Consider the following 14,587-nt stretch of genomic DNA (forward strand, 5'->3'; position numbering starts at 1 on the left):
ATTGTGGCCTTGGGCAAGTCGCTTCACCTCAGTTTCCCCATCTGTAAAATGGGGGCGGTAATACTTGTGGTACCTACCTACCTCCCTGGAGCGTGGTGATGATTAACCGGTTAATGTCTGTAAAGCGTGTTGAAGATGAAGAGCACTTATGAGTATTATGTAGCATCCTAGGGAAATGATCCCCACGTTCCTTTTCGAAACCCCCCCTCTCCGCCCCCCACCCCCGGGTGCAATAACAGCCCTACAGTGTCGTCCTTCTCCGTAGTCTGCTCTCTGTTTCTGGGCCCTGGGAAACGAACACTAGTGATAAAGGGTGGGATGAGGAGTGAGCAATAAGCAGAGGCTGCTCGCTTCGCCTAGTGCGCCAGGAGTCGGTTTGCGGGGGGGCCATGATGACTGAGGGTGCCCAAGGGAGGCAGGAGTGTGCGGTCTGAGGGGGCGAGGGCATTGTGCCGGGAGCCCTGGGGAATGAAGCAAGTTTCTTGCTCATCTCCTGTTGATTAGAGTCAGGCGCGGTACCGATTCCGCCAGTCGGACTTTGCGCTCTAGGGCTGGGGTGGGATTTCCAGGAAGGCAGCATCCCTGGCCGCATTTGGAAGTTCCTGCGTTTTAGCACGGTCGTCAGAATCCCTTCCCGTCTGCAGCTAATGGTGGTTGTTTCAGTGTCGAGGTTTAACGCCCCCATCGGCACGTCCTCAGGGCATGTGAGTGCAGGGGATGGAGACAGAGCCCTGAAGGCATCTGGCTGCGTTCCTCCAGGCAGAGCCAGAGCTCGCCCGGGGAACCAACCATAGCTCCGGAGCAGAAGGAACCCTGCTGACCTCTGCCCTGACGTGCGCTTTCAAATACTGCTGCCCCAGTCAAACCGCGTGGCACTGAAAAAAGCCAGTGGTGGCGAGACCATCGTCTGAGATCTGCCCTCCGCGGTCTGTGTCATGCTAACCAGTTTAAGGGGTGCTGTATGCAGACATCCCTGGGAGGCCCCAAGCTTGACCCAGCCCCTGGATAGGGCCCTCCAGGGAAAGTGTTTGAAAGAGGAAGCGGATGTTGAAATGACAGAATTCTAGTTCTTGGTTAAATCTGCCCCGAACTTTGTTAGCACTGGTTGACTTCTGACTTCATGTCGAACTGAACAGGTTAACCCCTGATTGTCGTAGAGGGGGTGTCGGACGCCTTTCCCTGCACCACCTGGTGCTGGCTAAACGGACTGCAGGTCTGAACCAGTCTGGGGTTTGCTACGAAGGGTTTTCAAAGAGGCAAGCAGGCTTGGGTGCAGGCAGCTATCCGGGCATCATTCTGACATGTCCCAGAAGCTGTGTGGAACGCTGCGGGGCCCTGCCCCACGGTTACAGCTCTGCAGACCCGAATCGAAGCAGTGAAGCAAAAGCCTTTGCGGCAAAAAAACCAAAAAAGAGAGAGACGCTTGGACACTGAAACACTAACGGGCAAGCAACACCCTGCCCCAGGTCAGGGGAAGGGAAGGCTGGTGCCTGCCCCTTTGTCATTACTCCGGTCTGTGGCTACGTCTACAGTACGAGCTAGGGGTGTGAGTCCCCCTTTGTGTACACAAACTCATTGAGGTAGCCGTGGAGCCATCTGAAACTGATGGGTATTTCCTTGGCACGGCTAAGGCAGGCCCCCGCTGCCGCTACCCAGGCTTTGACGGCTCCGCAGCTCATAGTGTAGATGTAACCAGTGTGTCGAGGAAGGGGGAGCAGCCCGAGCTCAGATTCCTGCCCACCTCTGTCTTTGGCTCTTCCCTGGGTTATGACCCGTTCACGTTCTCCCTCAAAACACTCCGAGAGCGGCAGCCATTTGACGTGTGTGGTTGTGGAAGTGAAAAAAATTCCGATTTGCAAAACACTGTCACAAGTTCAGTCCCTTAGTTTCTCCTCCTTGAATTCTCCGAATTGGGATGAGGCCAAAACCTGGGCTCTCCCTCCCGGCCTGGGGATCCAAGGGCAGGATCCAGCCCTCATCCCCCGGAGTGCCCTCCTGCAATATGTCAGCCCTAAACTCCATGGGAGTCAAGTGGAACCTTTCTGCTGGCTTTGGTGGGTTTTAGAGCGAGGCCCTAACCCCAGACACGATGACCAATCTGCCACGGGTCCTGGTGTCTTCCCTTGCTTGGTGCCACCATCTTTACCATTCAGTTTTCTGCCTCCCCTTTGTCATGAGGCTACCATTGGGTCTTGCCAGCCAGGCTAGGAGATCAAGCAGTCTTCACGAGCAATGTCCATGCCGCTTTGTGTATCAGGAGGGCAGGATTAGGTGGAGTCCAGAGACAGAAGGAGTCTCTCTGATGCTTTCACTCTGAAACCAGAGCAGGCTGCTCTGATCCCTGGGGCTAGAGTCCAAACTCCGTGTCTCCCACGCCAGACATGTCCTGCCGATGCCCCCGGCTCACAGAGCTGGCTCCAGTGCTGGTTTACTGCCTAACAATTATTCATGCCCTGGCCCCACTTCAGAAGCAAAACGCTACTTATCGTGGGAAAAGGTAACAGTATTGTCTGGTAGACCATACAGGGGGCTGGGAGAGACACCCCCTGGGCTCTGTTCCCAGCTTTTCCATTGGCTCAGTGTGTGTTCTTGCTTCAGTTACCCCCCAGTCTGTAAACATGGGGGACACTAAGAAATACCTACCTCACATGGGGGAGGGTGTGAGGTTTCATTCTTGTTTGTAAAGTGCTTTGGGATCCTTGGGGATGAAACGGGGGCTTGTAACAGGACAACATGTTGTCAACGATCCAAGCTGCATTGTAGGGTTCTGTTTAATCCCAGGGGCCTGCCACGCTAATGGAGCTTGAAGCAAGCTGCCCATCTCTAACCAAAAGGCAGCGGTGTCCCAATGGAGAACGTAACCTTCTGAGACTGATCTCTGTATTTCTGAAACACAAACGGGGTTTGCTTTCATTCCTCCCCTCTCTCGAAGGATCCAGATCTCTTTAAAAAAAAAAAAAAAATGAAGCAGAAAAACGAGTTGTAATTACTGTCTAACCTTTTCATTAAGTTAATAGTAGGTACTGACCTGATATTTAAGTGGTTACTATCTATTTGCTGTAAAGTTTTGTATATTTTGTAAACTTTTCCCGCCACCCAAAATAGTAGATGTCTAAAATCGTTGTACATCGGATTCTTTTATACTTCATCATCCAGCACAAAGTGTGGTTTTTATTTAGAATAATAAAATGGAAAACAGCCACCGCTTGCGCTTTGCGTCTTTTTGTTTATCAGTTTTAATCTGCAGGTGGAAGTTCGGGCCTTTCTGGTCAAGCACTGCGTGGGTCCCACACCTGATTCTCAGTTACCCCTTTCCTGGGCCCAGGGCGGTGGCAGAGGTCAAGGATCACAGGTAATTCTGCTGCACTCTGCCTGGCCTTAGGGCTGCTCTAAATTAAACTCTGCTTCCAATAGCATCTGGGGAGCAGAGAATGGCCATGGTGCAGTATAGTCTGGTCATCCCCCAATTCATCCCCTATGCCAAGGGCCCTTCCATCAGCTCTATATTGCCCCGGGGGGATTCTCAAGGAGTCATTTATACCTGCGTTTAGGCCCCTATATGCTGCCAGAGATACTGTCATTGTAAATCAGGCCCAGACAGCCTGCTGGTTTTCTTCCCGTTGGCAAACCAAACTAACGAGCGGATGATGCTGGTCTTTTCAAGAGGCACATTCCTTTCTCCAGGGACAAGTCTGCCTTCTCGGTTCAGAGATAGAACGAACTGGTTGTTCAGCTGATGCAAACAAATGAGGCAGCCGTTCCCCGGGAGAGTCGTCTCGAGTGCTTCTTGGAGAAAACCCAGGCGTTCGTCTTCTCTGTGGAAGGGCTGCCATGTGTGGGAGACAATGAGCCGAAAGTCAATTGGCTTCGCTCTAGCACGCCTGCCAGTTTAATAGATTCAGACGTCAGGGAGGACGGGCAAGCTTTTTGCCGCCCCTTCTCACCAACCCAGACCCGTTCCGTAAAACTGCGGGAGAGATGGTGCTGGAGCTGCGCTAGAGAGCTTTGGGAGACGTGCCAGAGACGCTACAGGGATTTCTCTATTGCTGCTGATTTTACGTGGAATCCACCCAGATGCTACGGGGATGGGCGGCAGTATGATGCCCTACATGGATAGATCTGGATTCATTTCCCATCTCCGTCACAAACTTCACATGTGACATCAGGCAAGCCACTTTCTCTTACCTCAGACCCCAACCTGGAAAATGGGGGTGATCATTAGACTTGTCTGTCATTTGATGGTTTAATCATAGAATAACAGGGTTGGAAGGGACCTCGGGAGGTCATCTAGTCCAATCCCCTGCTCAAAGCAGGACCAATCCCCAGCTAAATCATCCCAGCCAGGGCTTTGTCAAGCCTGACCTTAAACACCTCTAAGGAAGGAGATTCCACCACCTCCCTAGGTAACCCATTCCAGTGCTTCACCACCCTCCTAGTGAAAAAGTTTTTCCTAATATCCAACCTAAACCTCCCACACTGCAACTTGAGCCCATTACTCCTTGTTCTGTCACCTGTTACCACTGAGAACAGTCTAGAGCCATCCTCTTTGGAACCCCCTTTCAGGTAGTTGAAGGCTGCTATCAAATCCCCCCTCATTCTTCTCTTCTGGAGACTAAACAATCCCAGTTCCCTCAGCCTCTCCTCGTAAGTCATGTGCTCCAGCCCCTGATTATTTCCGTTGCCCTCCGCTGGACTCTCTCCAATTTGTCCACCTCCCTTCTGCAGTGTGGGGCCCAAAACTGGACACAGTACTCCAGATGGGGCCTCACCGATGCTGAATAGAGGGGAATGATCACGTCCCTCGATCTGCTGGCAATGCTTCTACTTATACATTGAAAGCTCTTTGGAACAGAAGAGCTGTGGCTCGCTATCTGTACAGTTCCCTAACTATCCCAGCTGGCACCTCCAGGTGCTCCTGTCATGTAAGTAATGAACAGTCATTATAAAGCTGGGATACCGCTGGGCCACCTGTCCCAGCCCAGATTTTCTGTGTGCTTGAAGTGATGAGCTGGGATGGCCCAAACCACATGTGTTTATTGGTGCAGGCAGTCTGCATTTATTAATGGCTTTTCTAGCACATGTATTAGCAAGCCGTGCCTGTGCTAAGGAAAATATCCCTACGATATTGCCGTGTTGGAGAGTTTTCATGACTTTTTAATTCTCCATCACCCTATATTTAAAATGTTTGATGACCCACCGCGGTAGCATCGTAAGTAAGATATTCGGGAAACTTGCCGTTCTTTGGGAACGTTTTCAGTCAGTTTCACGCCGTGCTTCGCGTAGACTGAGGATCATAAACGGCTGGAAAATATATATTGCTCTACATCTGGAAAACTGCGTTCCTGTCCCTTTCCAAAGCATCTGGGGGGGAGGGCTAGCTCAGTGAATCATAGAATCATAGAATATCAGGGTTGGAAGGGACCTCAGGAGGTCATCTAGTCCAACCCCCTGCTCAAAGCAGGACCAATTCCCAACTAAATCATCCCAGCCAGGGCTTTGTCAAGCCGGGCCTTAAAAACCTCCAAGGATTTTAAAAACCTCCAGTGGTTTGAGCTAAACCCAGGGTTGTGAGTTCAATCCTTGAGGGGGCCATTTAGGGATCTGGGGCAAAAATCTGTCTGGGGATTGGTCCTGCTTTGAGCAGGGGGTTGGACTAGATGACCTCCTGAGGTCCCTTCCAACCCTGATATTCTATGAATGGCTCTGTGTCTCGTTAGTACACCTCTACCCCAATATAACGCTGTCCTCAGGAGCCAAAAAAATCTTACCGCGTTATATCGAACTTGCTTTGATCCGCCGGAGTGTGCAGCCCCGCCTCCCCGGAGCACTGCTTTACCGCGTTCTAGCCGAATTCGTGTTATATCGGGGTAGAGGTGTATTTAGCCACCTACGTCACTTAGGTGCTTTTTTTAATTTTGCCCAATGCCTCTCGTTGCTCAGACCCATCTTTTAAAACATTTCTTGGCCTGGGTTAAATTCCTTAGCAGCGATGGGTGAGGTTTGGCTCTGCTCGCCACGTCTGTTGTGTGAAACGAACAGGCGGCAGGTTTAAAACAAACCCAAGGAAGTATTTCTTCACCCAACGCACAGTGACCCTGTGGCGCTCGTTGCCAGGGGATGCTGTGAAGGGCAAAAGTGTAGCTGGGAGCAAAAAAGAATGGGCTGAGTTCACAGAGGATAGGGCAGGGGTGGGGTGGGCAAACTTTTTGGCCCGAGGACCACATCAGGGTTCCGAAACTGTATGGAGGGCCAGGTAAGGAAGACTGTGCCTCCCCAAACAGCCTGTCCCCCACCCCCTATCCGCCCCCTCCCACTTCCCACCCCCTGACTGCCCCCCACAGAACCCACCACTCATCCAATCCCCCCTGACTGCCCCCTCCTGGAACCCCTGCCCCTAACCGCCCCCCTATGGGACCCCACCCCCTATCCAACCCGCCCTGCTCCCTGTCCCCTATCCACACCCCTACCCCCTGACAGGCCCCCCAGGACTCCCACGCCTATCTAACCCCCCCGTTCCCCATCCCCTGACCACTCCACCCCCAGAACCTCTGCCCCATCCAACCACTCCCTGTCCCCTGACTGCCGCCCAGGACTCCCCGCCCCTTATCCAACCCCCCCGCTCCCTGCCCCCGACCCCACCCCCGGAACCTCCGCCCCATCCAACCGTCCCCTGTCCCCTGACTGCCCCCAGGACCCCTGCCCCTTATCCAACCCTCTCACTCCCCGCCCCCTTACCATGCCGCTCAGAGCAGCATGTCTGGCAGCTGCCGGGCCGGAGTCAGCCACACCGCCGCGCTGCCCGGCAGGAGCTCGCAGCCCCACTGCCCAGAGCGCTGGCGGCACGGCGAGCTGAGGCTGGGGGGGAGGGGGGACAGCAGGGGAGGGGCCAGGGGCTAGCCTCCCCGGCCGGGAGCTCAAGGGCCAGGCAGGATGGTCCTGCGGGCCGGATGTGGCCCATGGGCCGTAGTTTGCTCATCTCTGGGATAGGGCCATCAAGGGCAGTTCGCCAGCATGGCAAGGGACACAACCTGGGATTTGGGGAAGACAGGTTCAGTTCCCTTCTTCGCCCCAACTCCCTGTGTACCCTTGGGCATTACAGTAAAACTTTGAAAGGAGCCAAAGTCCCATTTTCAGAGAGGGATTTAGGAGCCTAAGTCTTACTGAACAGCAGTAGAATTTAGGCTCTCAAATCACCTAGACACTTCTGAAAATTAGTTTTTCTGTCCCTCTGTTCCCCATCTGTAATAATCCTTCCTTACCTCCCAGGACTGTGGCGAGGATAAATATATGTAAGACTGCGCGGTCTGTTCAGCTATTATCATAATGAGGATCTTGTAAGTACCTAAGATCGGTAGCTCTGTCTTAGCGGTGATACTCAGACTGAGACTTGCAAGCCACAAGCGGCTCTTTAATGCGTCTCTTGCGGCTCTTTGCAGCGCATGATATTAAACCACTGTGTGATTTAATTATTAACCAATCTAAGTCATTAACCAATTAGGATGCTTTTACTATGTTATTAACCAGCTGCCGTTGATAAAAGAATAGTACCTGGTCAGTCATTTTGCAGTGAGACGCGCGTGTGTGTGTGCGTGTGTATCTATACACACACACTAAATATTGCCTGTCATACTGTTTAACTATGACTATATAATACTATAGTAAATGAAACAATGAATCCACACTGCGGTGGCTCTTGTGGGGAATGTTGGTCGCTAATTTGGCTCCTTGAACCCCTGGGGGCTGAATCTCTCTGCTCTATAGTATTTCTAATGCACCCCCCTCGATGATATTTCAGTGCTAAGGAAGGTAAAGAGGTGACTTGCTTGTGGTTTTTAAGTGCCTACGTGGGGAGAAGAGATCTGATAGCAGAGGGCTCTTTAATCTATCAGGCAAAGCTCCAATGGCTAGAAGTTGAAACCAGACAAATTTACACGAGAAATTCCGCGTTTTTGAACTCTGAAGGTAATTAACTGTTGGAGCAGCTCACCAAGTGATGTGGAGTTTTCTCCATCACTGGAAATCTTTCACTCAAGCCTGGCTGCCATTCTAAAAGATGCTGCCTAGTTCCTCCTTGTGTTATTGGCTCCAACGCAGGGGTCACCGGGTAAAATTCTCCAGCCTGTGTTGTGCAGGAGTCAGACAAGATGATCCCTTCTGGCTTTAATATCTCGGAATTGTGGCATACAAAGTCATCCATGCAACAGAGCCGTGTTTTTAAAAATGAAGTTTAATAGGTCAGATATAAAGAGCTTTAAATGTTTAGGTATCATGAAGAAATTGGATACATTTCTACCCAGGCAGAGCGGGTCTGTCACACACTATCATGCAGTGGTCTTCCATTTCTTTAGCAAAGCTGACAGTCAAAGGCGCGTCTATGAACCGTTCCTGGGGAGCTCAGGACTGGCTCTCTGGCCCTCACCATTGGTGAGCGGCTGCCATCCTGTTAACGTGTCCGTGGTGGTGGTAATAATCTGGATTACCACAGCACGGAATTACATAGCCTAGCTCCACGTGTGGGCCGGGAGTGACCTGTATCAGGTGTTGTGCAAACGCAGAAGTGTCTGCCCAAAGAGCCGACAGTCTGTGCTGCTGTTTTACACTGTACAAGTTGTTAAACTTTGCACAACAGGAGGAGGGGAACGGGCACAAGTTGCTTCTCTTTAAAGGGTCGGTGCCTTTTCCCGTAGCTGTTGCATGCAAGGCCTTGGTGGAGATGAATGGGCGCGTTTTGCAGGCAAATATGGATATACGTAGGCAGCAAGGTGTGGGCTGGAAGCCAGCGAAAGGCCCGCCAGGAGTGAGAATGGTACTGGATTGGCTGGTTGTGTGTCTGGCCTGCTGCCGTTTGGGAGAGCAGATTCCTGGTCCCCGGGCTGGGGACAGAGGAGCAGGAGTGACCCACGTCCCTTTGCGGGACCGCTAAAGAGCAGCATGGAGGCATTCCCAGGGGAGCGCTGAGCGGGGGGAACCGTGGCTCGTACAGCTCCAGAAGGGGATACAGACGCCGCCGTCGTTCTAATCTGTCGCAATGTCGTGAAATGTCACATGGTCTGTTTCACGTGAGGTCTTGAGGGGTGGGGCAGGGTGGGCGAGAGACCAGTAAATTTCCACTGCAATTAAAAAAAACAACCCCCTCCTGATGAGGCTAATTATTTGCTATGGAAACCCCTTCATCTTGCAAATCCACAGGCCCCTGCCCTTTGCCTCCCAGGTGAACAAGGCGGCAAAGGGACAGGGAATGAATGCAGTGCACTTTCTCCGAGAAGCAGGGCTGGTCCCACCCACTTTTCTTGTCTGCTCTGATTCGTTCCTTCAACCCCTGGGCAGGGCCGTCCCTAGGGGAGTGCGGGGCCTGGGACAAATCAGCCTGTATGGACCCCCCTTAACGTTGTTTATACAGGTGAAGTCTGGTGTGGGGAGGGGACACCAGTGCTGGGGGGCGAGGGACGACGGAGAGTCCCAGGCACCTGTACTAGGGGCGAGGGAGCCGCCTGTGCTGGGGGGTCCCGGAAAAGGGGGGGGTCCAGGGCGGAAGGGCAGTGGATGGCAGCATGAGGACACTGGTGGCCGGTGCGGCGGTGACAGGCGACACCGGGAGCTGGCGGGGCAGGCTGGGGTTGCCGCTGCCCGAGACTGAGCCCAAGCCCCACGATGCCGAGCAAGAAAAAGAAATGCACCGCTCGCTTCCAGCCAGTGAGTGCGAGTCCGACCCCCACTGCCGGCACCAAGCCCCCTGAACCCCTAACCACACCCCCCGGGCCAGCCTGGCGACCCCCGCACGACACATGCACACTGAAGCACAGGGCCCCCCAAAGCGCGGGACCCGGAGCGGTCGCCCCGATTCGCCATACCCAAGGGACGGCTCTGCCTCTGGGAACATCCTGCCATCAGCCTCTTCTTTCCTTGACCTAAGCACCCTTTCCCCAGATCCTGTCCAATTGGTTTTTCCGTATTTGTAACAGTCCAAGGCTGTGGATCGGTTGGTTCTTTGTGATTTATTAATTCCCAGTTACCTTCACGCCTTCCCCTCCCCACGTGCTTTAGCCGAATTCACTCAGGGCTGAACAGAGCTCTCCCGCTGGCCTCGTTAAACCACCCCCAACGAGGGGCCTTAGCGATGTCGGAAGCAGAGCCTCTCCTGCCAACCCAGCGCTGTCCACACCAGCACTTTTGTCGGGGAAACTTATGTCGGTCGGGGTGTGTGTGTTTTTTTCACACCTCTGACCGACAAAAGTGGTAATGTAGACAAAGCCTTCAGGAAACACGTCTGTACAGTGGACTGCGGCCTTAATCCTCCCTGCTTCTTTCCCTCTGTGGTTGCAATATTGCTCTCCAAACGCCGTTTCCTATTGGCGCCGACATGCTCTTTCCCTGCTTCGTGCTGAGTGGTTCCCACTCCCTTTGGCTTCACCTTGCGAGGTCAGCCCCTCATCTTTCTCGCCGGGGGCTGCGAATTGATCAATTTGTGTTCCGAAGGAAAAGAATTCCACCCCTTTTTTCTGAGCTAGATCGTTCAATGAAAGAGGCAGCTTAACGCCTGGTCTCTTCCAGGTGTGGGAAACCCGGAGCACGTCGGCAAGCAAAAGGCAGGCGTCGCGGAAAAGCTGGGGGCAAAATGTTGCTTAGCTGGAGCTGGAGAGCAAAGCGGCCGGATTTGCGTTGAGGTCCCTGGGTAGCCAGAATAATCGATGGTAATAAACCAATGAGCATTTCTTTGAAAAATAGGACATCTCTTCCTCTCTGTTTCTTTAGCTAAATAGATTTGATACAGGAGCACATCAGAGGCAAAACATCTGCCGCTCCCCACAGCATCTCATTTCTACCCTCCCTCCAGCTTTCAGAGCCGTGGGTGGCAAGGAGAAAATGCCATCAAAAAGCAAAGTGTCTTGCCTTATTGCCGGGGGAAAAAATCTTTTGGGGGTCTGATTTAGGAAGCCGGCCACCCCTGGGACCAGCTGCCAGCAATGCGTGGAGAGCCCGGTGGCTGTTTAATTAGGTGGGATGTTGTCTTTGGTAATGACTATGGAGTGCTGGGTGCTGGAAGAGGAATTGTCCCCGCCTTTCTGGTTGATTTGGTCTTTGGGGATGTACTTCACCACAGCCGAGATGAGTTTGCCGCGGAAGTTCTGGCTCAGGAAGTTGTAGAGGATGGGGTTGGCCACGCAATGGAACATGCTGAAACAGTCTATGATGTCGTAGAAGAAGTAGAGGAAGTTGGCAACGTTGCAGCTGTAAATGAAGTGGCTACCATCGAGGGTCAGGAGGGTCAATGTGACGTGGTAGGGCAGCCAGCATACTAGGAACACGACGATGTAGGCATAGATCAGGAGGCAGTGCTTCCTGCTTTCCGGCTTGGAGTGCTTGATGTACCTGGCCGTCAGTATGTTAAAGACAGCGATGATGGAGAAGGGGATGAGGAACCCAATGATGGTGGTGGCTAAGCTGATGCCCAGGGCCCACTCATCATAGGTCTCGAAGGGGGCCAGGAAGATGCACATGGGCTCCACTGAGTCCACCAGCTGTGTGTGGGCCACCTCCAGGAAGGGGAGGAGGGCGGCAAAGACCCAGATGCCGAAGCAGAGGAGGCGGCGTGCCCGGTGCTGATGCTGGTGCCAGAAGTGGGATGCAGTTGTCAAGGAGACGTAGCGGTCCACGCTGAGGCAGCTCAGGAAGAAGATACTGCTGTACATGTTGGCGAAGTAGAAGTAGTGGGTGAAGCGGCACAGGAAGCTGCCCCAGAGCCAGGTGTAGTCGAGCATGGCCTCCAACATCCAGATGGGCAGGGATAACAGCACCCCTAAGTCGGCGATGGCCATGTTGAGGATATAGAGGTTGAGCAGGTTTTTGTTGCCCCAGGTGTGCCAGTTGACCCAGATGACGAGAATGTTTTCCACCAGCCCCACCACGAAGATGACCAAGTAGAGGATGAAGAGCATCACCCGCTTGATGTTCTCGTCCAGATGGGTGTCGCAGAAGGTGAAGGTGTAGTTTAGGTATTGGAGCAGTTGGGTCCAGTTGTGGTAGTCCCCGAACTCGTTAAAGGGATCCGGCGTCTCAGCGGGGACCGTGGTCACCTCGGCCATTGTGGATGGTGAGCGGCTGGAAAGAAAGGGAAGGCGATTTAACTGCTGGGGTTTGGCCGCAGCACGACAAGTAGGGACATGCTGTGGGGATCCTTTCCAAAGCCCTCTCTGGATCCCCAGAGCTCATCCCCTCCCCCCACACAAAGACACAGGCCCAGACACACACACACACACACACACATGCCCATATACACACGACAACCCTCCTCCACACACACATCCCCCACAAGCAGCAATGTTTGCTTTGAAGAGCAGATCAGCCAACCTCTCCTGCTGTCCCCACTCAGCTGAATTGTCTCCCGCAGAGGAGAAGAACACTCTTGTGATTACGGTACTGGGCCAGGGCGAAGGATATCTAGGTTCTGCCCCCAATAGACTCACTATTGATACATCTACACTGCAATAAATGACCCACCGCACAACCGCGGCTGGCCTGGGTCAACTGACTCAGGCTTGTGGGGCTCAGGATGTGGGGCTAAACATTTCAGTGGAGGCCCTGGGGCTGGGGTTGGAGCCCGGGCTCTGAAACCCCATGAGGGGATGGGTCTCGCAGCCCCAGCTTCAGCCGGAGCACAAACGTCTACACTGCTGTTTTTAGCCCCACAGCTCAAGCCCCAGAAGCCCGAGTCAGTTGACCCCAGGCTCTGAGACTTGGTCCTACTTTTTATTGCAGGGTAGATGTACCCTATGAGACTTTGAGCAAGTCACTCGTGGGCAGATTTTCAAGCGAGCTCAGCAAATTCCGTTTACTTTATCAAAGAGAAGATCCAGAAGTGACTGTGTCTAGGTACCTTCCTGGGGACAAAATCTGGTGTTAGTCTCTAAGGTGCCACAAGTACTCCTGTTCTTTTTGCGGATACAGACTAACACGTAACAGGGTGAGATTCTCAAAGGAGCACGTCTCCCATTTCGGCATCTAAACGAATGGCCGGATTTACAGAGGAGCTCGGCATTTGGGTTCAGAACACTTGACTCTCCAGTCATCAGTGTCACAGTGGCTGCTGCTGGGTTCTGAGTCTCGCTTAAATGTAAGAAAAAATGTGGAGATGCTGCTGCTAAACCTGTTGCTGGAAACTGGGTGACAATTTTCTGACCTCGTGTTTCCCTCTGCCTCACCCACTGTTGCTACTGCTTCTCTGCAGCCGGGGAGAAACCAGCATCAAGCTCTGTTAAAAAGCCTTCATTTCACGCACAGTCCATGCTGCAAAAAAGGGTTTCATCTCTCACCCTCCGAGCTGCTGCGCTGAGCAAAATGGGACAGCGTGAAAACCGAGAGAACTGAAACTGACCCTCCCCCTACGGCAAACTCGAGTCGTTCTTGGGGCTAACGTGCCAGCAATTGTCGCTTTGCAAAAATGAGACGGGACTTTGCCAGCCTCCGATTTGAAACCGATCCCGGCGAAGAGACGAAGTCATCACAAGCCAACCACAGTTGGAAAACTGCTCCCTGCCCAGAGCAACTTCCTCGCTTCAGCACCGCAGCTAGGTCTAAGGGAGTCGAAATCCGCAGCCAGTGAACTGGGTGGGCAGAGGCACCGTGTGGGGAGGAACGCGGCGTGAACACGATCATCTGCAGCCCCAGCGTTTGTTCCCAAATCTAAACTGAAACCGTGGGAGCATCCTCGCTGGGAATTCACACGGAGGTGCTATCCCCAGCCTCTGAGTCTGGTAAGAGTTAGGTGCTGTTCTTATTACTTACTCTATTCTCATGTCTCCTTCCCAGGCAAACATGCCCTCCACCCAATGGAAACCCCGCAGCATATGCAGGAAAGTGATTTCCACTAATATTAGCCCAAACCCATAGCCAATCTCAGTGCTGTCAACCAGGGGTACGCAGAGTCTTCCAGGGGGTACATCACCTCATCTAGAGATTTGCCTAGTTTTACCACAGGCTACAGAAAAAGCACCAGCGAAGTCAGGACAAACTACAATTTCCTACAGACAATGACTTGTTTAGACTGCTCTGTACGCTAGACACTGAAATAAAGTTATTTACTTATTCCCATAATACAAGAACTAGGGGTCATCAAATGAAATTAATAGGCAGCAGGTTTAAAACAAATAAAAGGAAGTTCTTCTTCACGCAGCGCACAGTCAACTTGTGGAACTCCTTACCTGAGGAGGTTGTGAAGGCTAGGACTATAACAGAGTTTAAAAGAGAACTGGATAAATTCATGGTGGTTAAGTCCATTAATGGCTACTAGCCAGGACGGGTAAGGAATGGTGTCCCTAGCCTCTCTCTGTCAGAGGGGAGATGGATGGCAGGAGAGAGATCACTTGATCATTGCCTGTTAGGTTCACTCCCTCTGGGGCACCTGGCATTGGCCACTGTCGGCAGACAGGATACTGGGCTAGATGGACCTTTGGTCTGACCCGGTACGGCCTTTCTTATGTCAGGACAATGTTCATATTCCAGTGGATTTATTTGATAATTATACGGTAAAAATGAGCCATTTTTCAGTAATAGTGTGGCTGTGACACTCGTATTTTTATATCTGATTTTG

General features: G+C 52.6%; 1 protein-coding gene across 1 annotated transcript; it reads right to left on the bottom strand.

The window, feature by feature from the left end:
* Positions 1-10,988: 10,988 nt before the first annotated feature.
* On the bottom strand, positions 10,989-12,083 carry GPR182 (G protein-coupled receptor 182). Its single transcript, XM_065419775.1, has one exon. It carries the CDS (start codon positions 12,081-12,083, stop codon positions 10,989-10,991), a length of 1,095 nt encoding a protein of 364 aa, XP_065275847.1.
* Between the last annotated feature and the right edge of the window lie 2,504 nt (positions 12,084-14,587).

Source organism: Emys orbicularis, chromosome 19 (genome assembly GCF_028017835.1).
Source record: "Emys orbicularis isolate rEmyOrb1 chromosome 19, rEmyOrb1.hap1, whole genome shotgun sequence".
NCBI lineage: Eukaryota > Metazoa > Chordata > Testudines > Emydidae > Emys > Emys orbicularis.

What these genes read in the sequence shown, in the direction of transcription:
- GPR182 (XM_065419775.1), bottom strand. Translation starts at nt 12,083, where the DNA reads ATGGCCGAGGTGACCACGGTCCCCGCTGAGACGCCGGATCCCTTTAAC.